Source organism: Eulemur rufifrons, chromosome 9 (assembly GCF_041146395.1).
Source record: "Eulemur rufifrons isolate Redbay chromosome 9, OSU_ERuf_1, whole genome shotgun sequence".
NCBI lineage: Eukaryota > Metazoa > Chordata > Mammalia > Primates > Lemuridae > Eulemur > Eulemur rufifrons.
The window spans coordinates 20,407,559-20,434,848 of record NC_090991.1 but is presented as its reverse complement, the minus strand read 5'-3'; the positions used below and the strand labels follow the sequence as shown (position 1 = coordinate 20,434,848).

At 49.2% G+C, this 27,290-nt stretch overlaps 1 protein-coding gene across 1 annotated transcript; it reads right to left on the bottom strand.

The window, feature by feature from the left end:
- Window positions 1-3,135: 3,135 nt before the first annotated feature.
- Window positions 3,136-26,306, bottom strand: SPACA3 (sperm acrosome associated 3). The gene is given in 9 exon segments (XM_069483116.1): window positions 3,136-3,285; window positions 3,739-3,905; window positions 4,530-4,585; window positions 4,709-4,787; window positions 5,194-5,352; window positions 6,082-6,270; window positions 6,273-6,367; window positions 26,141-26,211; window positions 26,253-26,306. Coding segments are annotated over 9 exon segments (1,020 nt in total).
- Window positions 26,307-27,290: the final 984 nt, after the last annotated feature.

The following is a 27,290-nucleotide window of genomic DNA, read 5'->3' as shown; positions in this document are numbered from 1 at the left end:
CTTAGGTTAATCTCCCTTGGCTTGGGAGATGTCTCCATAAACTCTTGGGGACCAAGGAAGAGCTTGAAGGACATTAGCGGCGACACCCTTCTCAGCATGGGGACCAAGACCTTCATCCTTTGGCACCTGCCTACCTCTCAGTCATCATTTAGGACATTTTCCCCCTCACTGCTTTGCTTGCGTCCCCTGACCCTATATACAGTCCCCTGCTCTGTCCTCCCAGCCCCTGGGCTTGGCACACGCTGCTCTCTCACTCCCCTCAACTGGAAAGCTGGACGCATCTTTTGTAGCCATCTGTTTACTTGTAGGTATTCCCTGCTCAGATTATAAATCCCTTGAGGGCAAGTGACAGTCAAGCCACACTAGTCCGATGACTGGTGGGCCTGTGCTCTGCACACATCCTGCGATCCGCCCCTCCTTCCTTCCCCTGCTCCCTCCCCGGCCGTGCCAGAGACCCTGCTCCGCGTGGCCCTGTGGCCCGGGGGTCTGCCCTGGCTGTGCAGACGGGGCCGGGGTGTCAGGGTTGGCTTCCTGTAAAGCATTTATTTTTAATCTTGTTTGGATCACTGACTCTCTTAAAAATAAGGTGGAAGCTACGAACTCCATCCTCAAAAAAAATGCACATGGTCACATAGATAGACATAAAATTTTACATACAATTTTAGGAGGGTTATGGACTCCTGGGGCCCATTTGTGAGCCTCGAGGGATCCACCAGTGTTAGGCAGAGTCACCCTATCTAGAAAGTGCTAAAAAATCCTGCAAAAGAACGGGACAGTATCACAAAAAGCTACCAACATTTCTTCTCCTAAAATGACACAATGACTGTCATTTTTCAATTTACATCAAGGGAAAAATAAAGACAGATAGGATTTGATCAATTTCAAGTTTTTTCCTCCCATCACTGTTTGAAACCTTTGGTACCTGCCGCACGCAGCCTGTGTGTAGCACATTCTCAGAGGTGGCAACGAACAGGCAGAAGTGAATATGAACAGGCAAACTTGGAAATGTGATTTCATAAGATTGTTCTATGCATGTAAAGATTTTGAGGGCTGAGGAGACCCGTGTACACAAAAAGCAACTGGAGCATCTACTTCGCAGACATCCCCACGGCCTGGTTCTAAACGAACGTGACCACTGGGTCCACTGCATCTGGGAAATATGTGCATAATGTTCTCTGGCTGCCGCTAAGCCTCCAAACACGTCCCACTGGTGACACCTCATTTGTTTCTGAGCAGGGCTACAATGGGGGGCGGTGGTTGTTAAAAACGCCCACCCCCTGCTGTGAGTGATGCTTTGGGACAGGGATTTATTTGGATGTCTTGTCTCCTTGAAGCTCTCTCTGCATCATGCCTCTGAAGGAAGGGGCTCATTTCTCTAAATTATCACCATTATGGGTCATTTGTCTTCAGTGTAATTCAGACTTTGTGACTTCTTTGCAAATGGAGTTATAGCCAAGTTACAACAGGCCCAATACAAAGTGATTGGTGGACACCAAAGCACACCCAACTCAACCAGCCTTAGCGGGAGGAGGGGTCAAGAAACAGCCGGAAGAAGACATTTCAGCAGCAGGCTGGGGTCTCCGCCACAAACCCATCACCCCACGAGCATCTTCCACGGTGCTAGGCACTGGGAATTCATATATTAGGAAGACACAGAGTCTAATGGGCAACACACATGCACACAAACACCTGAACAGCAAGAGCTACGGAGGTGCCCAAGCCACAGTGCACTCATTGGAGGAGATGCACCTGGGCCTGTCTGGCTGGCTGAGCTGGAGCAGGTATTGCCTGAAGCCTTGAGAGCTAGGTAGAAGTTGCCAGGCAGGCAATTTTGCAGAGTAGATACCTGAGACAAGGCCTGAATGAAGAGAAAGGAATAGCCACTCAAAGATCTGAGGAAATGACATCAAAGAAGACTGAATAGCACGTGCAAAGGCCCTGTGGTACCAACCATTTGTTGCACCCAAAGGACAGAGTTTATTTACTAGAGTGTGATGAGTGAGAGGAAGAACAATAGGTGATTGTGAAAGGTCTGAAGCAGCATGCTGCTCTCGGGAACTGACTGCCAGAAACAGAAACCAGCTCAGCCAAAGTTTCCAAATAATTGGGAGATGGATCGTAGTGGTCAGCTGAGCCTTGGTCATAAAAGAACCTGTATACCAAGCCCAGGAACTTGAACTCAAAGGTGAGAAAAGCCATTGGAACCAAGATGCAGGGCAGAAATGAGACAGAAAGCTCACCCTCAGGGAGGAGGTGGCATGGTGGCATGGAAAGGACCAAGGTTAGCGGCAAGGACACCCTTAGGAAACCACTGCAGTTGTCCCAGGGAGGAAGTGATGAGGGCTAGATTCAAAGCAGCTATATATAGACTAGAAAAGGAGGGACAGTTTCCCGAGATAGTCAGAAGGCGAAACAGGCAGGGTTCATGGCAAACGGGAAGTGGGGCGAGAGTGAGATGGAAGCAGGGAGACAGCAGGACGTGGCCTGGTTCCTCTAACCACACTGAGCACTTCACTCAGGGGCTGAGCCTGCAGCCCCTCCAGCTGCACTTCCAGGTGGGCCTCCCTGGCTGCGGTCAGGGCGCTCTCCCCTGATTCTCCTCCGTCTCCCCCTGCTCCGGGGCATCCACCCAGCCCAGGCCCCCAGGCTCCCTTGTCCAGGCCTCACCCCTGCCCAGCCCCACCGTGGGTGGCCCTGAGACCATCATCCCAGCCCAGAGCCCCCAAATCCTTTCAACGACTCTCCCTTTGGTTCCAAGAGCCTCACTCTGCCTCTTCCTGGGCTCCTTTTCCAGAAGAGCTGAATGCAACTCAGGGGGCAATCAGGTGACAGGGGCAGCAGAAGTCTGAAGCGAAGTTGAAACAGAGGGCAGGACTGATCCAAGAATGGATGGGACGTGGGTCTCCGGCCGTGACCATAGCAACAGCCCCTCAGCAGAGCACAGCGGGAGCGCACCGTGGTCATGCTGACCTGGGCCTGCTTCCCTGTCTGCAGAGTGGTGCCCATCAAGGTCCCTGCAACATACTGTTGTTCCGGGGTCAAAGGTGATAATGCCTGGCACAGGGTAGGCTCACTGCGTTTGCTTTAATATTTAAGAGAGAGCAGCTTCTCCCCACCTCTGATTTAATGGCCCCCTTAGGCGTGGAAGCCCCACCCCCAGCAGCCTTCTTCTCCACCAGCCATTCGTATGAGCAGCTCTCGAGTCTTGTCATCACCTTGACCAGACCGGCAGTGGAAGGAGACGCCTGCGTCGCCAGTGGTGGACGCCCAGTGCCCCTCTGGCGTCTGCTGACCCAGTGGCATTCAGAGATGACAGTTAGCGGGAGGGGCAGGGGGCCCTGACATTGTTGTCCCCTCCCCTCCCTAGGAGTCACCAGCCATGTCTCCACCAACGGTTCAGTACTTGCAACATTCTTTGAATCTACAATCCGAACTCAGAGCTCAGCCCTCTCACACATCAATCACCCTGTCACCTCGATGGCTGCTCTTGGCAACACATCCACTGCGGTCCTGACAATCCGCCCACCTTCCTCCTTCAGACACCCTCCTTGCAGGTTAGTGAGGGACAGCGCTGCCTTCTGCGGAGCTTCCCGCGTGCTGAGGAAGGCAGGGAACTGCTCTGGCCATGCAGATTGCTACCTGAAAGCCACCGATGCCCCCATACCAGCCTCTAGACTCCAGCCTCGGAGCAGTAGTGGGCAGCGTGTGGTGACTTCCTAACCCAGGAAGTGGCCGCACCACCTCCATCAGCCGCACTTGAATTTCCTGCCACGAGAGGGCGCTGGAGAGCAGACGAGAGGTGAAGCGGAAGACCCTGGCGTTCCTCCCTGGGCACCACCCCAGGGTGGCAGGAGCATGCAGGTCAGCAGCCACCAGCAGGAGGGTCAAGGGACGGTGGCTGCCATCTGCAGCCAGAGCTGCAGAGAATAAGGGTCCCCAGGACCCTCCCAAACAAGCCAGGGGTACACAACACCAGACTCAGCTAGGTTTGCCAGATAAAATACAGACACCCAGCTAAATTTGAACTTCAGATATACAACACATAATTTTTAATGTAAGAATGTCCCATGCAATAATTTGGAAATACTTATACTTAAAATTATTTATTGTATATCCAAAATTCTAATTTAACTAGGGCATCCTGTTTCTGTTGTTGTTTGCTTTTTATTTATTTGTTTTGCTAAATCTGGCAACCCTAGACTGAAACTCTGCCAGGTGTGGGCAAACAAGACAGTGATTCCCCACCCCATCCCCCCACCCCTCGCACTCAGCCCCAGAACACGAGGAATGGAGGCAAGCTTTTTGTGGTCAGCTTTTTAGAGTCCACCTGAAGCCCAGCCCAGGTGGACAGGTGAGGTGCTTGGTCTCCGACAGGCACCTGCAAACACACCGAGAGCAGAGAACCACATTAACGTTAAACTATACTTTATTACTTGACTTGTCTTCCCACACCTCTGTTGGGAACCAAACCACATTTCCCAGCCTGCTGTGCGTGGTCCGGTCCATCCAGAGAGGATCCTACAAGTCACAGCCATCCACCCAATCAGCAAGGTCCTTGCCCTGGCAGTGATGCCTCCAGGCCTCCCTGGAGGGGAGAACAGGGACGAGGAGAGACCACATCAGCTGCCATCACCAGTCACTGCTCAGAGAACAGGAGAGAGACCAGGCCTGGCCACACCACCTGGGCGCTCCAGCCCAAGTCACTTACCAGGAGCCCAGACCCTGGGGCTCTTGGGCTATCTTCATGGCACAGATAACAGTGTCCTTGAGGTTAGGATTCAGCAAGTCTGGGTGGGAGGCCAGGGAAACACACAATGAGGGGACAGGGAACAGAGCAGGGTGTCCAGAGGGTCTCTCTCTCACACACCCACACCCTCCTCTGCCCTAAATCCAATCCCGTCTCTTGGCCACTCCAGAAGCACAGATGTCATCACCGTACCCTTCTCTCCCTCCGTCAGACGCCACCCCCCTCCATTCCTAAAGTGCTAAGGCCAGTCTCCTATCTGGGACCCCAAATCAGATCCATGGAGGACCCACCCTCATCACTCACCCCATCTCCCTCTCCTCGTCGTGGGGGGATCCCCTACTCAGAGATAAAGGCATAGGGGGCTGGGGGGCAAACTAAACTGGGGAAGACGCAAAGGCTGGTGCAGGGGCCCAAGCCCAGCCAGCCCCGGGCCCCAGCCTGGCTACCAGTGCAGTACATCCGGCACCGGTTGGTGGCCTGCGGGGTGAGGCTTTTGCACCACTTCCGGCTGCTGATCTGGAAGATGCCGTTGTTAGTGCTTCCGTCGGCCTCATGGTCCACAGCGCCCGTGTTGAAGCCGCTGGTGAAATAAGCCAGGCAGACCCCTGCGCGGGCGGAGCCCAGGCCGGGTCAGGACCAAGTGTTCAGTGCAGGTCCCACATGTCAGCTCCACCAGCCGCACCTCCCTCGGGGTGACCCGGGCAGGCGCCCACCACCCGTCTATTGCAGATGCCCCCATAGAGGCTCAGAGGGGCACAGTGACTTGTCCGAGGTCACATACGGCCACCAAACAGCAGGGCTCAGGACTGACCCCCTCCCCACTTCCTCATTGTTCAGCACATAGCAGGGCCCAGTAAGTGTGTTGAATGAATTTACAAGAGCTGAACTTTTAGAGGCGAGATTAGGAAGACACAGGTGGGACCTGTGCAGGGGGCTGGAACTAGAGAAAAAATGAGTCCGGAGGTGACTGCAGTTCACCGACGGCTATGCGAAGCTGCCACCAGCTTGAAAAGTTTGGTACTGCTGATTTTTTCAGTTTGCCTTTTCTAAATTTCAGTAGGAATGTCTAATCCTCGTGACCGTGATTCAGTTTAGGGTACTAAGCTGTTCGTTTCCTTTGACTCCCGACTGCAGGGAGGACAAAGGGGTGACCCCAACCTGGCCACCTGCCGCCTGCCCACTGCCTGCTTATCTCTGTGCTAGGCCCAGATAACCTCATTTTACAGATGAGCTGAGGGCGAAAAGCTCCCGAAGCCACACCCCTTGCATGACCAGGAAAGGGGGAGGAGGGAAGGAGGCTGGGCATGGTGGGGAGGAGGGGCAGGAGTGCTCACAGTCTGCCAGGCTGTACCCCCGGTATCCGTCCAGACCGAAGTTCTGCAGCACTCTGGCCAGCTCGCAGCGACTGAAGACCTTGGCTTCGCTGGGGGCGAACAAGCAGCTGAGCAGAGGGGCGAGGGCCAGCAGCGTGATGACAGGCGGGCACAGCCGCCTCCCGGGAGCCCCGCTCCTGGCTTCCATGCAGCGGTGGACGCGGAGCCCCTGCCACTCTGGCTCAGAGCCGAGCCCTGGGGTGGCAGGTGGCTCACCGGCCCTGGTGGTCCACTCAGACAGCTACTCCTTGGGAGAAGAAGGGACGGCCCTGAGCGTACCCCTGGGAATGGGGAGACGGGGTGGGCAGAAGACCAGCTCCAACAGTGCATGTCTGGCATCCCGGAGCATCACGCCCCCCCCCCCCCCGAGATCCCAGAGAGGGGGTTCCCGAGACCAGCCTCTCTGCTTCCCCGTCTGCTTCACACCACCCCAGCCCAGAGGAGGGAAAAAAGGGCGAAAACTAACCTATTTTGAGCTACATGCTACATGCTAGATATTATTTAGTCCTGAGGCCCAAGATTTTACAACCAAACAGGGGCAAAGTTTGGGCTAGAACCCAAGTTACCTGAATCCAAAGCCCCACTACGGTATGGCCATGAGCAGATGTTCCCAGAGGGGATGGGCCGAGCTCTGTCTCCAGGGTAAACCCGTCTCTCAGCCCGATTGCCCAGGGCCTCCCTCCTGGCACTGAGCCTCCATCTCCTGACCTTAACTGAAGCCAGGTCCCCGCAGAGCAGCGGGGCGCCGTAGCCCTCTCAAGCGGAAGCTGCTCTTTCTCCGCACGGCCCCGAGGCAGCCCTGACCACCCCTTCTAGACCACAGCCTTGCAAATACCCCTTCTCCCTGGAAGCCCACCCGTCCTGTCTGGTTTGGTCATTGGCCCTGATCACTGGCCATGGGCCAGTCGCCAGTACCGTGGGGACATTCACACCTGGTTGCCTTGGCCTCAGGGCTCCTCCACCTCCACGCCGTCTCAGCCACCCACTCCCATGGCTTTGTCATCCCTGCATTTTGTCATCATTTTCCAACCCCTGCAACCTTCTAACGTCTCTCTGTCCACCCCCTGTGACGTGTCTCCCCACGTCTCTCGTGACCTCTGCCCCTCCACACCTGCTGTCCACCTTCACAGAGGCAAAGAGTGAAAGTCAAAGGCCACACGACCTCATGCAGGGGTGTCCCTGGTCTCCAGCCCCCACAGGACCTTGAATGCCGTGAGTCTGACGGGGTGGCGAAGGGCATGGCTCTGCAGCAAGACGTGGGTTTGAAGCCCCTCCGCTCCCTGCTACATCTCTGACTTTGGACACTCTCCAAGCCCCATTTCCTCGTGTACACGATGAGGACATTCATAACACCTGCCTCATACAATTGTTGAAGGAATAACTGAGAGAAGGCGTGGGAAGAACTTAGCTCTTTGCACTAAAAATAGGTCAGTTGTTAGTTCCATTATGAACTACAACTAGCACTAGTACTAACGCTTGTCTCTGGCCAGCTTTCTCTCTCTCCATTTCCCTCGGAGGGAGCTCAAAGCCCTCATGGTCGTCCCTGAGCACCTCGCCCCCCACCCCAGCCCACCCCTTCGCTCCCAGATGACCTCACCTCCTGCTGCACTGAGAAAAGCAAGGTGATCGCATGTGGAATATCTTCCTTTCTGCCTTAGCCCCATCCCACTGGCCGCCTCGTCAGCAGCCTCACCTCCACCCCGCAGCGTGAGGATGCGGGGCCTCCACCTGTGGCCAAGCCCGTCCTTCCTCCGAGCTCTAGATTCCGTCCCTTCCCATCTCCACGGCTTGTCCCCTCGTCGTCCCCTCCCTCCCAGCACCGTCGGGCCCTCTCCTCTGCCTGCTCCTCCTGCCTCTGCACGCACAGGACACGCTCGGGTCTCCAGCTCCTACAACGCCGCCCTTGGCAGAGGTCTCCTCATCTGCCTGTGCTCACCTGTCTCTGTCCCTCTCTCCCCAACCACACTGCTGGGGGGCGGGAACTGCCACTTCCCCACCTCCCATCTGTCTTCCAACCCAGGGAAATCGGCTGTCCCAACACCACCGCTCGCTGGAAACTGCTCCGCTGCATAGACCTTGCCGGTTCCCAGGGGGGCTCTCAGCGGCACTTCACCCTGTCGCCCGCCCTGCTTGTGGACACACTTGCCTCTCTCGGTTTCCACGAGGCTCCCCTCCTCCCTCTCTGGCTATTTCTCCTCATCCTCCTTTGTGGAATCCACTTCTGCCCCGGCTGGAAATACCGATGTGTGTTCCAGGCCTTTCCACCCTGAGCCCTCTTCTGTTCCCCACCGGAAACCCTCCGGGCAGGCCTGCTGTTGCCACCCGCTGCGGGCCGACGCCCTCCTAGCGCATCTTCCCCTGAGACCTCAGAGGCAGCTGCGTCCTGGGCACCTCCGCCCGCTGTCCCACAGCCACCTCAAACTGAGCCCCTCTAAACAGAACGAACATTCCCACCAGAATCTGCCGTCCCTATGTCTCTCCTTTCTTGGTTTAGAACATTATGGACTGCCATGTACCCAAACTGGAACACGGATGCCACTCTGCACCCCTCCCTCTTCACCTCTACGGCCTTCACACGTCCCCAGCCAACCAAGCCCCAAGTCCCGCGGATTCTGCCTTCCCTCCGAGAGCACCGTCTTTTCCTAAGCTCAGGCCACCATCACGGCTTCCCTTACGGTCTTCTTGCACCCTCTTCCAAACGATCCTATACGCATGCATCGGAACGGGTGTTCTCAACAAAAAGCCTGGCCTGTGACACCCTCTGATGCCCCTCGTCACTGCTCCCTTCGTGACCCAGCCCTGCTGACCCCTCCCTCACTCACACGTTAGAGTCCAGCAACACCACGTTGCCGATTGTCACGATGACTCTGCTAATTAGAACATGCATTTTCTCCTTTCCTCTACACGGTAACTCTCACTCATGCTTCAAGGGTTGCGTCAGAAGTGGGTTCCCCAGCAAGACTCCTCTGGCCGGCCACTGCCCCCGACAATCTCATGGTGCCCGACCTTCCCCCCTCGTCCGTCACACTAGTCTGTAAGAAGCCAGTCCTTCCCACTGCAAGGTGAACTCCCAAAGAACAGTGGCCCCGTCTCATCTGTCTGCTCATCCTGAGAGTCAAGCCAGAAGCAGTGGCTGCTTCTTAAACTGAAGTCCTCAGAAGGCATGACAAGGACAGGAGCGCTTCTCATCAATGCAGGGGGAGAAAAGGGAGGGAAACAACCGGGTCGAGTTCTTGGTTCTTAAAATCCGTCGGCACTCTGCCAGGCCTTTTCTAGAGGTGTCTTAACTTAATCTCATCTAATCCTCTCAACAATTCAGAGCAGTGGGATTAATATCCCTAATTTGTAGAGGAGGAAACCAAGCGGACTGCTGCACAGTGACTGTTTTTGATTTTTTTTGTAGTAAAGTGACTTAAAAGTAATTCTATCCTGAGTATTTCACAGCAGGCCCAGGGCTTCAAGGAGCCAGGTCTAGTGATTCAGAGACCAGAGACCTGCCAGCAAGGTCTCTCCCTCTCCCCCTCCCTCTCTCAGCTCGTCTCTCTCCCAGGCCCGGATACCCTCCTCTCTGACCACCGCCTTGCTCTTCCATGCCCCGCTCCGGCCAGACCAACCCAGGGCCTTGGTTGACAGCTGCAGGAAGGAGGGAAAGGGGGCTCACTGATCAGGGGTGCTCCCCACCAGGGCTGCGATGGCGGTGGCAAAGGCAGCAGCAGCCGTGGCCCCAAACCCTGCTTCCGCTCAGGACGCCCCCCACGACACTGCCAGGGCCCCAGGCTCCCAGTATGAAGAGAATAATGGGGAGGAGCAGGCTCCAGACCAACCTAGGGCCTTCTAGAATTCCAGCTCTGTGAGCTCATCTTCCAGCAACACTCTACCACTGAGCTTGGACTAGCCCACTGAGCCCCTCGATTTCAGGTTCCTGGGGCAGATTAGGGGTATCTCATCCCAATCCTCTTGCAGCCTCTACACACATGTGCACACACACACACACACACACACACACACACACTACTTTAAGGGATGACTTTTGCCTTCTGAACAAGCCCTTCCGATGGTTGTGCAGGGATGGTGGTGGGGGTCCCTGCCTCCCCAGGCTGCCCATCTCACTGTTGAGCTCCTTTGACTGCCAGAAGGTTCTTCTTCCTTAATGCTGAGCCACCAGCCACCCCCTCTCTCTGCCTGGATGATGACTGTCCAGTGTGGACAGGACAAAAGTTACACTATTGACTCTAACGCTTAGAGGGCGGAGACGTGGAAGGAACAGAAGCCCTGCTTGGAGGCCGTGGGGCACAGCAGCTAGAGCGTGGGCTGTGGGGTCAGGCTGGCCAGGGCTGAACACGGGCTCTGGTGACTACGTCCAATGGGTGGCCCAGAGAGAGTAGCTTCACCTCTCCATTTCCTCAGTTCCCAAGTGGGGATGACAATATTGGGAGGGCTCAAAGAAACAGCCACAAAGTGCTTCACACACCAGGTTCTCAATAAATAATAGCAATGACGACTAAGAGCAGAGCACAGCCATCAATGAGTGGAGTCGCGCCATGTTCACCTTCCCGCCTGGGCCCACCCCAGACCAGCCAAGTCAGAACTGAGGGTTGGCGCAGCATCAAGACTTCTTTTTCCTTCCTTTCTTTCTTTTTATTTTCATTGTGGTAAGAACACTTAGGAGATCTGCCCTCTTAACAAATTTTTAAGTGTACAGTATGGTATTGTTGATGATAGGTACTATGTTGCACAGCAGATCTCTAGAGCTTATCTCGCTTGACCGAATCTTTTTGTCCATTGATTAGTAACTCCCCTTTCTTCCTCCCCTAACCCCTCCCCTCTATCATTCCACTCTTTGATTCTGTGAATTTGACTACTCTAGGTACCTCTTATAAGTGGAATCATTTGTCTTTCTGTGACTGGCTTATTTCTCTTAGTGTAATGTCCTCAATGTTCATCCATATTGTTGCATATGTCAAAATTTCCTCCTTCTTTGGGGCTGAATAGTATTCCACTGCGTGTATTAACACATTTTCCTGTATCCATTACTTACGTGGTTTCCATCTCTTGGCTATTGTGAATGATGCCGCAGTGAACATGGGAGCACCAATATCTCCTCAAGATCGTGATTTCAACTCTTTCAGATAAATACCTACAAAGGGGATTGCTGGATCATATGGTAATTCTATTTTTAATTTTTTTTTTTTTTGAGGAGCCTCCATGCTGTTTTCTGTAGCAGCTGCACCATCTTGCATTCACACCAACAGTGCACAAGGGTTCCAATCTCTCTACACCCTCACCACCAACACTCGTTGTCTTTTGTTGTTTTGATTGTGGCCAGCCTGATAGGCGTGAGGTGATTTTGAATTTCCCTGGTAATTCACTGTAATTTTGAATTTCCCTGATAATTAGTGATGTTGAGCACTCTTGCAAATACCTGTTGGCCAATTTGTATACCTTCTTTGAAGAAATGTCTATTTGGCATCAATATTTTTTTTGTTTTGTTTTGTTTGTTTGTTTGTTTTAGAGACAGGTTCTCACTATATTACCCAGGCTGGTCTTGAACCCCTGGCCTCAAGCAATCCTCCCACCCACCTGAGCCTCTCAAAGTGCTAGGATTATAGGCATGAGCCACCACACTCGGCCTGGCATCAGTTTATCTTAAAAGCTCGCAGGTGGCTCCGATGTGTAGCCAGGCTTCAGCCTTTATTCAGGAGAAAGAGCTCTAGACTTGAGTTAGAAAACCTGAGTTCAATTTCTTACTCTGCCCCTGACTGGCTCTCTGGTCTTGGCAAGTTCACCTCCATTTCCTCATCATTAAAATGCAGGCATCACCCTGCCCCACCTGCTGTAACCTTGAACACCGTACTTGATCTCCCCAAACCTCCTTTTCCTCCTGTAAAATGGAAATGATAATCCTCCCTCCCTCCTGGGGTGGTGGCGAAGCTCAGATGTCTCAGTGCATGGAGATGCTCACCGCTCGGATCTATATTGTTAGCTATGGTTTTTATTGCCTGGCCCTTGGTGGTGATTCTGTCTGCTTGAGTTTTGGGGGTTTTACTGCATCGGCCTGCTTTTACTATTTTATGGCTTCTTTTTATTGAGTAATTTTTCAGCTTATTTTTATTTTATTGTATGTTTTGTTATTTCCCAGTTGACTTTCCCTTTTAAATGGGGACTAAGAAACAGCAGCTCAAAAGGAACAGTTATGGGGGCAGGCGAGGCCCCAGGTGGAGATAGGCAGGTCCTTATTTCTCCACTGAGCTCTGCACAAGTCTCTCCTATGTCCCCACGGCAGGCTCAGATTCTTGACCATATCCTAAAAGACATCCTCCACTGCTTCCCCCAAGCTTAAGTTCTGCAGCAACCTCTATTACAGGTCTTGTCCTCAGCCCTGGCAGCACTTTGAAAAACTACTTTAGAAAAACTACTGGCTCCAGGGCCCCACCCCAGGCCAATCCATCAAAATCTCTGGGGGTGGGACCCAGGCATCAGTATTTTTGTAATGCTCCCGGGTGATTCCAAAGTGCCGCTTCCAACCAAACTTCTTAGAGTTCCTTAATGTGCGACATTTTGCATTCTAGCTTTTGTGGCATCCTATATGTCAAATTTACTTTTTTTTCTGTCCCTACTCCCTGGCTGGCGTCTCCTTAGAGCATTGCTGAAGCTTGACTTCCTCCCCTGACTCGTTGGGCTGACGTGGGGGTCCCCTACATTCTTGTACAGTATCCAGTGCTAATTTATAACCTCAGCATCTCTCACACTCTACAAGTGTCTTCTCTCTCTATCCTCCCACCAGACTAGCAGATGCCTGATGTGTCTCTCGTGTCTATTTTCTCAGTCCAAAACAGGGACTTAAAAATGCTGGGTGAGTAAAGAAATGAAGAAATGAATGAAAATCACCTAGTCAGTGACTCAGAAGAACCCTAGCCCAGAGGACTCACTCAGGACAGTGCTAAGGGGAGCCAGAGAGTGCCGGGGTCACTGCAGGCCATGAGAAAATGAATCCACCTCTGGCTCCAAGCGGGGCGAGCCCACAGCTCCTAGATCAAGACCTGCCCCTGGTCCACACTTGGTGTAAAGCCGCGTAACCCTGCACAAAATAGGCTCACACCACCATATTCTTTTAGTGTTGTGCCTCCCTTATTATTCCGTCTTCCCCGGGTGATGCTTAATCTCGTGTGTCCACCTGACTGGGCCACAGGATATCTGGTCAAACACTATTCTGGGTGTTTCTGTGAGCACATTTTTCGATGAGATTAACATTTAAATCAGCAGACTGAGTAGAGCAGACTGCCCTCCCTCGTGTGGGTGCACCTCACCGGGCAGGTGCAGGCTGAATAGAGGAAATGGCTGAACCTCCCCCAAGTAAGAGAGAATTCCTCCCGCCTGGCTGCCCTCCACGGGGGGACATGGCCACTCTCTCCTGCCTGCAGACTCGAACCAAAACATTTGGCTTTTCCTGGGTCTTGAGCCTGTGGCCTTTAGACTAGAACCACACACCATTGGTTCTCCTGGCTCACCCTGCAGATATTGGAATTTGCCTCCATAATTGCATGATCCAATTTTTTATAATAGATCTCTCTCTCTCTCTCTCTATATATATATATACATATATAGTATACACACACACACACACACACACACACACATAAAATTTCTTTCTCATCGATAGATAGACAGATGTACAACCTGTTGGTTCTGTTTCTCAGGGGAACCTTCCCATGATATACCCCTTCATGTGAAGTTGCTAGAAAATCATGGAACAGTTGTCAGGTCCCTCCATGCATGTCAATTCCCTTCCTGGACCTGGTGCCACTCTAGGCTGACGTCCTTCCCTCCCCTCTTGTAATCTGTGGCTTCTACAGTTTGAGGCAGCAGGTTGAGAGCAGCAAACCTGGGCTGGACCCCTGATTTCACAAACTTCACCAGCTGCGTGACCTTGGAGGGTTACTTAGCCTGGCCAAGCCTCGGTATCCCCACCTGTAAAGACCTGCCACCCCAGGGGGTCTTGGGGGATTAACAAGATAACATGCAAAACATCTTACGCAGCACCTGGCACCCAGCAGACACTCAATAAAATGTTACTTTTACTTATTGTTATTTTGATGGTGAGGAAACAAAAAAACTATACTTTTGAGAACTGCACTTCAATTGTCAAAAAGCCCTCTGAGTAAGGGCCTAAAGGGTATTGCAAAGGAACAGCATGAGCTTGTTTTAACCTCATCCCGGTTTGCACCATGTTGGCCCTCGTTGCAATCGCAAGATCTCTGGATAAGCAGGGAATTACTCTCCTTGCATTCAACTCCTTGTACTTATATCCTAGGGATTTTCTCTCAGGGCAATGGATAGAGCCTAAAGTAAAAGGGAAAACATCAAACTTGGAAAAAGTGCTTGTTCTTCTCTTTCCTACTTTCCATTCCCATCCTGATCTCCTTACAAGTTCAAAGATGGTCCTTCCATATGTTCCCACCACTCAGGTTGATGCCCTCATCCTATCTTATCTGGCACTGCAGTCATTTCCTAGCTGGTCTCTCTGCATCAGGGAACTCTTTCTAAACAATATGGCTGAATACGCCATTCCCCATTTTTAACCTTTTGATAGGTCTCCACCACTTGCGGGATTGGGTCAGCCCACGTGGTCGGCAGCCCATATGGTCCTCCGTGGTCTGTCCTCTCCCACTTCCCCAGCCTCACCTCCCAGCACTTCCCACCCCCGGCCCCCACCACCCTCTCGGCTCTGGAAATTCTGAACTACCAACTCTTCCCCAGACTTACCCGCCTAAAAGCCCTTCCTCACTGAGCACCAGATAACTTTATTTCATCCTTCAAAATCAGTCCAGTATTACAACTTTTGCAGAAAGATTTAATCCAACAGTCTCTACCCCCGGAACCCCCCAATCCATTTGCTTGTCCCAGCACCTCAAGTTTATCCGTATCCTAGAATCACCACATTACACTCTAATTCGTGATGTGCGTGACTGTGGCCCTGACCGTGAGCTCTTCCAGAGCAAGGAGCATGTCATATTCATCTCTGTATTTCCTTCACCTATTAACGGGCGAGGCACACAGAAGGCGCTGAAGAGGGGTTAAGCAAATACATTTTAAAACACACAGGTTGAGGAGTAAAAAGATGAACGTAACTATCAAGGGGTAGCCCAAGGGAGATATTTGTGGTGATGAAATAGTTCTTTATCTTGATTAGGGTGGTGGGTCCACATATCTACACGTGTGATAAAATGACATAGAACTACAGACACATTGTAGCAATGTCAGTGTTCTGACTTTGCTATTACACTACCCTCACGTAAGATGTAACCATTGGGGGAAACCGGGTGAAGGGTACAAGGGATTTCTCCCTGTGCTATTTTTACAACCTCCTGTGAATCTATAATTATTTAAAAATAAAAATTTCTTAAAAAGGAAAAACACAGACACAGACGCTAGTTTTACTGTTCTGAGAAATCACTCCCAATAATAAAATAATTGGAAGTGAAGGGCTGTCAACTCCAGAATATTTCACAAGTCTAATTTAAGATTATTTAACACACTGACTGACACGCTAGAAAAAAATAGTTTTCCTTGGGGCCATGGTGTTTTATTACGAAAATAGAATAAAAATTTCAAAAACAAAACGATCCTAATTTCATGGAAAAAGTGGTTATTTTTTGTCGTTTTCTGTGCGTGCGTTATATGCAACTTGAAAAATAGTTCATGCAGCTCCCAAGGTGAAGAGACGTGTGAGTTACATATGCTTCACAAAGCCCCGGGCTCAAAACTGGAGTGAGTTAAATACAACTCATGCGGCAGTGAATGTGTTATACTTGACTGGCTAGAAGGTGAGTGATTACAACGTAAATATAACCCAAGTGTTCGGCAACATCCAGCTGGTTCAGATCGTAACTGAGCTTCTGCTCTGAAGGCTTTCACGCCAGCACCTAAGCGCTTAGAGCCCTGAGTGGAACGAGTCAGGTCAGTGCAGTTATGGGAGCTGAGCAAAGTCAGCTATGATGAAACACTGAGGAAAACACACACTTCACTTACTCTGCGTGGCCAGATAGAGGCGGAGTGGGTGGAAGAAAACTGCTTGGCTGACCCATAGCTTTGGGCTGCTGAGGAACCTAAAAACCTGAGTCTGGTTCGTAGCAACTTTGGGAAAGCTGAAAGGGTGGGGTGCTAAAAAGTGAGGCCTTGAGTAAACTGACACCTTTAAAAGCTAAAGGCCTCTACAAACCCAGGGCCTCTAAAACCCTGAGATTCCTAGCAACCAGGGTGGGCTAACAACCTAATGACTTCTAGATCCTAGATTCTTAAGAGCCTGGGGCCCCCCAAAAAAACTGATATCTCTAATAACCTGGGGCCTTTTCAGAAACAAGAAGCTTTTAATCAATCGAAAAGCTGAATAACCTGGGGCTTCTAACAACCCAAGACCTATAATAAACTGAAATAACAAACTGAAACTCTTCGCAACTTGGGTTGCCTGGCAACCTGGGGACTGTAATTATCAGAGACTCCTAGCAACCAGGGAGATTGCACAACCTGGGGAGCGGGGTACACATCCAACCCTGGACCCCGACTGAATCTCACTCTTCCAAGGCAGCGTGATCTAAGAGATAGAGCCAGAACTGGAAACCAAAAACCCATGTTTGATGTTCTTTGCTTTTACCACTTCCTAACTGTATATCTTGTGGCTTAAGCTCCCTGACCATTAGTTTCCTTACATATAAAATGAGAATTATAATGATAATATCTAGCTCATAAAATAAAGCACCAAGTCAGAAGGTTTATGGGAAAGCATTTTAACAGCTATGCAAATGCACGTTGCCATGTTTGCCTACATCCTCTCCCCTCACATCTCAATACACACCACCTTCCAACAATTCTACTTCCAAAACACCCTTCCCAGCTCCCAGCTCCATTGCCACCACCAAGATCTCAGGTCCTACACTTGCTTGTCTACATTGTCACCAGTTTTCTTTCCAATGCACCAGTCCTATTGTGTCACTTTTGCCTAAAGCCTCCCCCCTGGCTCCCCATTAATCATGATGTGAAGTTCAAGCTCTTTGGCAGGGTACTCCATGCTAAGGCCCTCTCTTTCCAGATTCATCTTCGATCATTCTCCCAACCCCCACTTCCGTCCTTTACTCCTACAACAAACCTGAGAGGTGAGTACAGGTTTTATTATCATCTCAGTTCCACAGATAAAGAAAGTGGGGCTGAACATAGCTAAGTAACGCATCCAAGTACATACAGCCTTAAGCAGTGATTTGAAACCATGTCTGATTCCAGAATCCAAGTTCTTTGGAAAAAATCCCCAAGATCCATCAATACCTCTTGGAAGGTTCCAAAAACGTGATTATCTGATTGCTCTCTTAATAAGTCAACTTTGATCTTATTTCAAAACCCCTCCAACCTTTTTCTGCCAGAGCCACGGGACACTGCTCCGTTTGGGTGGAGCTTAAGGCTTTACCACCAGGGGGCGCTCTCCTTGCACCTGCAAAAAAATCGATCTACAGGTATGTACACATCAGACCTCACGGCCTATGGAGACCACATGCAGTGCTGCCTAACCTGTGGCCCATCTCATTTTACCACGGAGCTCATGATGTAACTTTAGGGTGAATGGTTAGAAACCTGCCTTTATGTTGCTGCTTCTCAAAAAGGTCCAGTTATTAACATTTCAGTGGCCCGAAAGTCATTTTTATTAACATCCTTCTTGTCAATTAAACAGGTTCATCTGAGTTCTAAGAATATACATTTTCCTCCATAAGACTCACTAAAACTACTGTCCTTTTTTAACTAAAATCAATATGACCTGTAAACACTTTCATTTGCCCTGTTTTATTCCCAGGGTTGGGGGTGTGGGAAGGCCGAGTGGAACAGCAGGAAGATGGCTCATTGCTGCTGCAGTCCAACTTCCTCGTTTTATGAGTGTGAGGACAAAGATCCCCACAGGGAAAGTGAATTGCTCCTGGACCCACAGGAAGTAAGAGCCAGAGCAGGGACCTGATGTAACGTTCCAGAATATAACTGTGTACTAACACACTACTCTTGTAATTGACAGAGAGTACATAAAAGAAGCCGCCTGACATTATTGCTCATAAGCCTGGAGCTGAGGGACAGTGAGCCTGGGTACTCTCTCGGGCATCTTATGGTGTGTGGAAGAGAAATCGTACTTGGCTCTACGAGTATGTTCAACCCTCTGAACTTCGACGTCTTCCCCTGTGAAATGGAGAAAATGATGGGCATTTCTCAGAAGGTCTGGTTTTCCTGCTGTCTTCCCTGTGACACATTCCCTACCCTTCTCTGGGAGCTCTTCTCTCCAAGCTGAGATTCGGCCCTCCAGCAGAGTTCTCCTACAGTGCTAGGGGCTTGGATGGGGAGGAAGATGTTTTCCACTTAGCACCCCAAAGCAATTTCCCTCCCAGACTACAAGGGAATAACTGAGCTCCAGGTTTACGCTGTTCAAGGGGCCAGAAGCGGTAGCTTATATGGTAATGGTTTTCAGCTGGGGGTGGTTTTGCCCCCCAGGGGAGGCTGAGCAATGTCTGAGACATTGGTGGTTATCACAACTGGGGAGCGAAAGTGCTACTGGCACTCAGTGAGCAGAAGTCAGGGCGGGCTGTGTCCTACAGGACAGCTTCCCACGACAAAGAATTATTCAGCCCAAAATGTCAACAGCACCAAGGTGAACGCATTCTGGTACACAGCCCAGAGCAGTGTGGGTCTGGTTCCCTCTCTGTTCCTACTTTCTGGATAATGGTAGACAGGCGGTCTCATTTCTCTCACCGCTATGCAGTTCCTGGCCTGTAAGCTAAGGTGATCTGACTTGATGATCTCTGTGGCCCTTCTGATGTGATCATTCTCTAGCAGTGCTTCCTGGTCACCCACCTGGAGATTTTGCTTAGGGTATTTTTAGTCTCCATCTGCAAAAAATAATAATAATAATAATAATAATAAGGTGTATTCCCGCCTCCATTTCCTTAACTGTAAAATGGGCATAATGGTTCCTACTCCACCCTTCTATAACAGTGTGAGGAGAACAGGAGATAGTGCACGCGGACTTGCCTTACACATAGTGGGGGCTTCATAAACACTTGTCTTTAAAAAAAAAAAATCATAATGGATCAGCATGGTGAAAAAGTTCAAGAAAACTGTAATTCACTGAAAAGTGTCTTCATTCATAGCCACCAAGACAGAGGGGCCTTTGAGCCAAGAGAATTACATTTTTTCTGCAACTTTCCAAGAGGCAGTGATGGATCTTGGGCTCTGCAGGCAGCCTAGGGAAGGGGAAAGAACTTGGGCGAGGAGATACACTCACTTGCTTTTAGGCCTCTGACCCATCCTTAAAAGAAATATTTCTGTCGCAAAGGAAAAAAAAGATTCCATCGGAAGAATCCTTTCAACAGCTCTAGTCACTACGGAGTGGAGGTTACAGAGCTTTGATGCCGAGTCTGACCTGAGTTCAAACCCCTCCTCTGCCGTTCTCTGTTGAGTGACCTAATTGTCAAGGTGGATGGTACTAATGCAAATCACTTAGGAACCTATGAATTTCAAGTGAGATAAAGCAGTCAGTAAGTCCTTAATGAGTGTTAATTATCACTGTCATTGCATTCCAAGAGCTAAGGATGGGTCCCCCTCGATGTTTGGCCTGCCTAAGCTCAACTGCATTTTTATTTAAGATTTCCATGAGAAATCACGAAACATTGTCAAACCCCATTATGGTTCCATGGGAAAGATGTTTGGTGGCCTCTGCTACCCTCCCACTTATACACACACACACACACACCATTTTACATACAGAAACACTGACATTGGACGTTGGGTCAAAATAAGGCTCTGTTATGATCTGAAGGACGGGGATATACAGTTGTGTTTTTCTAGTATCTCTTCCTCCCTCCACTGCACTCCCAAGAACATGCCCATCAAAAGAGGTTAAAGTGACCGCTTTTGGCTGTTTAAAGTGAAAAAGGCATCAGCCCACCCCTGAGCCTCCATAAAGAAAGCAATCTTGTAAAACAGAATCTGTCCCATGGCTAAGCCAAGACCATCTTTTATTGATTAAAGGTCAACAAGAATGTAGATAAGTTAAGCTACATAGAGACCTAGTACTCCGAAATGCCAAGTCCTAAGGCTAAAGTCTGAAACTAATCATTCAAAATGCAGGGAGATGCAACCCTGGAGGAATGATCCGAGCTAAGCCACCGCACTGGATCTGAAACCCAGATCGCTAGCGTCCCGCTAAGGCACTCCCACACAGAGGGCTGAAGCTGAGCTCTGAACCGACGCTGCTTAAAATAGAGCCCTGCATAGCAATGAGCATATCTAGTACCAAAATTTTAAAAATGAGAGAGAGAAAATAAAATAAAATAGAGCCCTGCAAACCTGCACAGAGTTCATAGGCTGAGAGCAAGGCAGACCCAGAACTCTGAAGTGTGTGTTTCAGTTTCTGGGAGTATTGAGAGAGTCAGGCTTGACAAGAGACAAAGTGACATACAGGAAGACAGAGGAGACAGACGGGGACAGAGGCACCTGCATGAGAAAGAGAGACAAGCAGCAGCTATGCAGTTCGGGGTCCTTAAACATTCTAAATTAGAAGTGGAAACTTGCTCTTCTCCCGATGAAGCCTTCATTTCTCCAGAGAAGGTGGCTTTACTTATCGCTCAGTTTTCTCATCAGAGGAAGCCAATGAAGTTATTCCAGAAGCTTTTATCTAATATATTATCAGAAGAATTCAATGCTTGGCCTTAGCAAGTACCCACTTCTGTTCAGTCTAGGGCAAGGGGGTCAGAGCTCAGGGTAGGGTTGAGTAGGGGGAGAATTTCAGGTCCGGGCCTGGGCCCCTGAAGAAGGCAGCCCTAAAGGTTCAAGGTGCTTGGTTCAAAAGGTAAAACAAGCTCAGGGATGAAAGCAGCACTTGGCAGTAAAGCTGCTCCGGCTGGGATGAGGGTGCAGCAGCATGATGTCTAAGCAGCCAGTCAAAGCTGAGCAGCCAACGTACAGAAGCCAGTTCTGGCAAATCTGTCCATATGGGGCAAGACCTCAACAGCAAATGGGTAGGGGGGAAACAGGTATCTGGCCTTATTTTCTTGTTTGTCACTATCTTCTCAGTGCCTAGCCTGGATGGTGATACATAATAGGTGCTTAATAAACATCTGTAGAATGAATGGCTGCAAGACAAAGCCCCTGTGGACACCAAGTCCACTCATCTCCTCCTCATCTCCACCCTCCTGCCCTATAGGAATGACAGAGATGTCACTACCTTTCATGTGACTTTCCAGGGTAGTTTTTATTAAGCCACTGATTTTAATTAGATTCCAAGAACAGAAGTACAGATGCTGCCAAGTTGCAAAGGACAAGACTATTCGGGGAAATCTAATGAACGTAAAGTGTGGAGATGGAGCTGCTGATTGAGCCCCGGGAGCAGTGCCAGGGGGTGGGGGGTGGCAGCAGAAGCCCCCCGGGGCTCGTCCCCACCACCACATGGGGAGAGGCAGAGTAGGGTGGACTTTGTGACATGGTCTAGCCAGACAGGGAGCTAACACCTATGGAGAACCAATCCTGAAGCCTGTAGTAGTATGTAGTCTGGCCCATCACCTGAGCATCTTAACTCCTGCAGGTGAACTTTCCACACCACCTGTGGGACAGTAAAGCATCAGAGAAGGCACATGGGATGGGGCTAAACTGGGGCTCACTTCTAGAAACAGCAACCACACTGCCTGCCCCCAAAGGCTCTTCTTAGACCATGGTGAAAGTCAATAATGATAAAAAGCCACCATCGCCCTGACAGGGGACCCATGACCTGACAGCCAGATGTTCCACAGGACGAGGATCTCCCTCGCCTGAGTCAGAGACAGGAAGGAGCTGGAGTGGCAGCAATCCAGCCAGTCGAGGCTGAGCCATGGGAAAGATCGGGCTCATTTGTTATCTTGTCATCTGACTTTGCCTCTGAGAGGTGTGGCCTCAGGAGGCACCCCCTTTGGGCCACGTGTCGAGACCCAACCATCAGAGAGGGTCTGCTCCTGGTGCTTCCGATCCCTGGGTCTTGCAGGAGGGAGAGTATCCCAGTATCTCCTGGAAGAGGAAGCGACTTAGGGGACTGGTTACCAAACTACACTCTGTGAAGCTTGAGGGACTGCGCCCTGCAGGGGAGTGGAGGGAAGCTGGGCAGGCGGGTTCCACCCACCACCCCCACTTCAGTCAGGGCAGCTTCCCTTTTCTCTGTGTATATGACAGTTCCACACAAGGTTTTGTTTCAAGAAAAGGTTCTAACTCTAAAACAACATTGATGCCTGTGGTGGATCCAACAATTGGTCCCAGATCTTCACTCCCCTATAGTGGAATTATACATCCACACTCTTACCATGGTTTCATGGTGGACAGAGTGTATTTCCCAAGCCCTTGACTTTGGGCTTACCCAGGCTTTGACCAATAGGATGATTGCACGACACTAGCAAAGACTTGAAATGTGTTTGTGCCATTGTGCCATTGCGCTCTTGTCTTTTCCCATGAGAGAAATTTGCCTTAGTTAGCTACAAGTCCAGGGAGGATGAGAGACATGTGGAGCAGGCCTGGACCCAGCCCACAGCTTGCAGTCAGGCACATTGGCCAAACCCTAGCCACCTTGCAGGTCTGTGAGCCCGAAATAAACGCTTATCATAAGCCTTTGAAACGTCAAAGGTGTCTGTTATGCAGCAAAGTAACTGCCTACACAACGCCCTTTAAGGACCCTTCCGGCACCTTCATTTAAAGAAAGCATCTGGTTGTTAAAAAACGAAAAAAAGTTTTCAAAAAATTCAAACACTACAGTACTTGATTCTATCACTTTGGAGAGCAATCGGACAAAACCTAGGAAAATTGAAGATGCGCATACCTTATCATTCAACTATCCCACCTCTCGGTAACTACACAACATAAAGCAGGACTTGGCAAACTTATTCCATAAAGGGCCAGATAGTAAATATTTTAGGCTTTGCAGGCCATATGGTCTCTGTTGCAACTACCTAATTATCTGCCGTTTTAGCGTGAAAGCAACCACAGAAAACACTTAAATAAATGCCTGCGGCTGTGTTCCAATAAACATTTTCAGGCACTGAAATTTGAATTTCATGTAACGTTCCCATGCCACAAAATAGTCTTCTTATTTTCCAAGCATTAAAAATGTAAAAACCATCCATTGATGGATGAATGGACAAACAAAATATGACATATACATACAATGGAATAGTATTCAGCCTTAAAAAGGAAGGAAATTCTGACACACGCCTCAATACGGATGAACCTTAGAGACAGTATGCTAAGTGACATAAGCTAGTCAGAAAGGGACAGATACGGTATGATTCTACTTATGTGAAGTACCTAGATTAGTCAAAGTCATAGAGACAGAAAGTAGAACGGTGGTTGCCAGGGGCTGGGGGAGGGGGAATGGGGAGTTATTATTTAATGGGTACAGAGTTTCGGTTTGGGATGATGAAAACATTCTGAAGATGGATGGAGGTGATGGTTGCACAACGATATGAACGTCCTTAGTGCCACTGAACTGTACACTGAAAAATGGCGAAAATAGTAAATCGTATGTTATGTATATCTGACTGGCGTTTTAAACATTAAAATTCAAATTAAAAAAAAAAAGTAAAAACGATTCTTAATTCATGGCCCCATACAAAAACAAGTGGTGGCCAGCTTTGACATATAGGCCCCGGTTTGCTGATACTTGCCTTAAAGAAACTCTCTCACTGTGCCCCAGCAGGAGGTAAGTACAGGGATTCATCACAACACTGTTCGGGTTATTTTAAAAAAGGTGGGGAAAGGAAATAGCATAAATACTCATTAACAGGAAAATGGAGAAATGCACTGTGGTCTATTTACAATGGAATACTCAATGATAAGTGGAATATGCTACAATTTATATATAAAATTTAAAACTGTACTGAATAATGCTATACTGTATTAATGGATACATAAATATGTAGCCAAAGTGTAAAAACACACATAAGAATGATATGATAAACCCTGGATTCGCGGTGATAGTTAGGGCTGAGGAGGAGGGAGCAGAACAGGGTGGGAGCACACAGGGAGCTTCAATTATATCAGTAATGTTTTAGCTCCTTAAATGAGATCTGATGCAAATATGACACAATGTTAAGATTTGATAAAGCTTAATGGTGGATAAATAGGTATTCATTATGTTCTTTTCTATTCTTGTCTGATCTTTGAAATATTTCATGATGAAAAAATTAATTTTAAAAAGTAAAGAGATAAAAAGCAAAGGGAGGGACAATTTTTTTGCAGAAAAGAAAGAAACCGTCAATTTTAAAATATGCCAGTAGCAGCAGCAGGAAGAATAGGAGAGGAAATCAGGCTGCCTTTGATCCTTCCTGGCCTTCTCAGGCTTCTTCGCCTCTCAGCTTAGAGCTTGGGGGATGAACCTGATGCAGAGACCCACGTCTGGAACCAAAGGGTAGTTCTGCCCACAGGTGTGTCCCTCTGTGGCTGGAGAGGGAAGACTGGCCGAGCCCAGACCACTCATACCAGAGCACCGTCCTCCCACCACAGCCCAGGTTTCTAGAGGTAAGCCCCCCCACACCCTTAAGGCATGAGAAGTCCTTTTAGGGTTTCAAGACATTTTATTGTGCAAATCCCAGGTACTTTCACAGATACCTGCCAAGATGGGAAAAGACAGGCCAGGCTTCTCTGGGGGACACATCATCAACTCAATAAACATTTATTGACCTTGGTTTTAGTCCGTATCTAATGCTGTCAGTTAGGATTAGGTTATACTGCAAGTAACGGGAAACCCAAGTAACAGTGGCTTAAACAAGATACGTTTATTTCTGTCTCATGTGAAATGAATCCAGGGGTACATAACTCAGGGTAGTGTGAAGGCACTATCACTCCTAGAATGCGACTTATCCTCCTGCTCCAAGGTGACAGCCAGAGCTCTGGTTACCAGATCTGCCTTCCAAGCAATAAGATGGAAGAAAGGGAGAAGGACCAGCTTCCTCCCTTTTAAAGGAGACTTCCAGAAAGTATGCCCTGATTTTTTTTTTACTAACATCTTATTGGTCAGACATAGTCAAATGGCCACCCTTATCTCCAAGGAAAGGTAGTAAATGTAGTCTTTTTCTGAGATACCACGAGCCCAACTAAAAACCAGGGGCACTGTTGCTAAGGAAGAAGGGGGACAGATATTAGAAAAGGCAGCTCACAATCATTGTCACAGTCAGTCACTAAGTTACTGTGTGGCTGGCCTTGAGCAGGTGCTGTCCCTTCCTCACCTTTCAGCCAATGCATTGGACTGGGTCTTTGCTGAGATCCTCTCCAGATCTGACAACCTATCCTATGCTAATTTTTATATTTATATAATTGATTCAAAGTTGGAAGATTCGAAGTGAAAGAAACTAATATTTATTACTTATTCACAAATAATCAACACTTTCATTTTTTAGCTCTTTTAAACCTCAGAAACAACTCTATGATCTTGGGTGTATTGTTCCCTTTTAGAAATGAGAAAATCAAGGCTCAAAAAGGCTAAACCACCTTCCAAGTAATGTTTTAATTCCTTACATGAGATCTGGTGCAAATATGACATAACGTTAAGATTTGATAAAATTTAATGGTGGGTAAATAGATATTCATTACGCTTCAAGTGATGGGACCAGGATCTGAACCCAGTCCAGGCTCCTTCCCCACACCACGCTGCCAACTTCTGTATTTGGAAATAGACTTGGGTGTAACCCTAGGTCTGCCATTTACTAACAGTGTCACCTTGGACAAGCTACTGAACCTCTCTGTGTCTCGTTTTTCTTATCTGCAAAATGGGAATAATAATAAAACCTATGCTATAGAGTTGTTATAAGGACTAAAGAAATGAATAAATATACTTGGCATGTAGTATTAGTGTATAAGTGTTAGCTAGTGTCCTATTAGGCCACAGTTGAGATGTACGTTGGGGAAGAACCGAGGAACCAGGAGGCTGTTCCAGGCAGAGGGAGGGATGAGCAGGAGTCAGTGAGTCTCTTGCCAACTCCAATACCTAAGCAGGACCTCAGCATGGGGCAGGTCCTCATTAGGCAAGTACTTGACTTCAACAGGTCCCAGGAAAACCTTAGAATGAAAGACAGTGAGACATAGATCTCAAAGGCTACCTGGAAGGAAAGGGACAAGTAGCACGTCTTGACTTCCACGTGCAGGCTCTCCATGGCACCAGGAACATGAAAAGGGTGGGGGTGGGGGGGATCCTAACATCCAGAGAAACGTACATGAACTTGGGTCCTTGCTCTGTCTTGGCCCTTATCGTGCCGTATCCCAGGTGTTCTGGTTAGTTATTCAGCACGGGCAGCCAGCCAGCACGGCAGTACCTAGCCCCACCTTCTGGGTAAGGCTGTTCTCTGAACTTTACCCCCAGGCAGGAAAACTTTCTTCTCTGTGTACTTAAGGAAAGGACAGCTACATAGGGTCACACCCATGGGTCCACCCATCGCTCCCTCAGGGCCCAGGTGTAGGTCTGTCCTCCATAAAACTGGGCGAACTGTGATACAGAGGCAAGCACCTGAAAATGGGACTTGGGGGACCTGGGTTCTCATCCCAAATCAGCTACTAAATCATTCTGTGACCTTGGGCAGCTGCCTTGACCTCGCTGAGCCTTGGGTCCATGGGAATAATCATACCAGCCTAGGAAGGTCATTCATCTGTTGTGAATATTAAATAAAATAATGAACATACAGTATTTAAAATAGCTCCCAGCACCCAGCAGGGACCCAGTCCACGCAAGGCCCCTTGTTTTTTCAGGATTCTCTCAGCTTTAGCATTCTATGACGCTGCCATAGTGAGTCCCATTAAGTGATTAGACAACTTCTTTTTTTTTTCTGTCCTATGCATACCTTGTATTTCTGAACTTAATGAGTTTACCTTTGAACTTTTTCAGACTGTTTATGTGTTTATGATTTTTCATTACACCTTTCACATGATAACTGACATTATGGGCTCCAAGTAGCATGCCGCCTCCTCTCCTCCAAGCAATGAACTGGGAATTCCTTGGCATGCATTCTTTTCCCAGTTCTTCTCTTACTAGCTGCGTGAGCTTGGAGAGCGAGCTCCCTTTCCTAGGCCTCAGTCCCCTCCTTGCTAAATCTCGTTTTCCTAACTTGCAAAGCAGGAATTTTAGTTGCTACCCCTACAGGCAT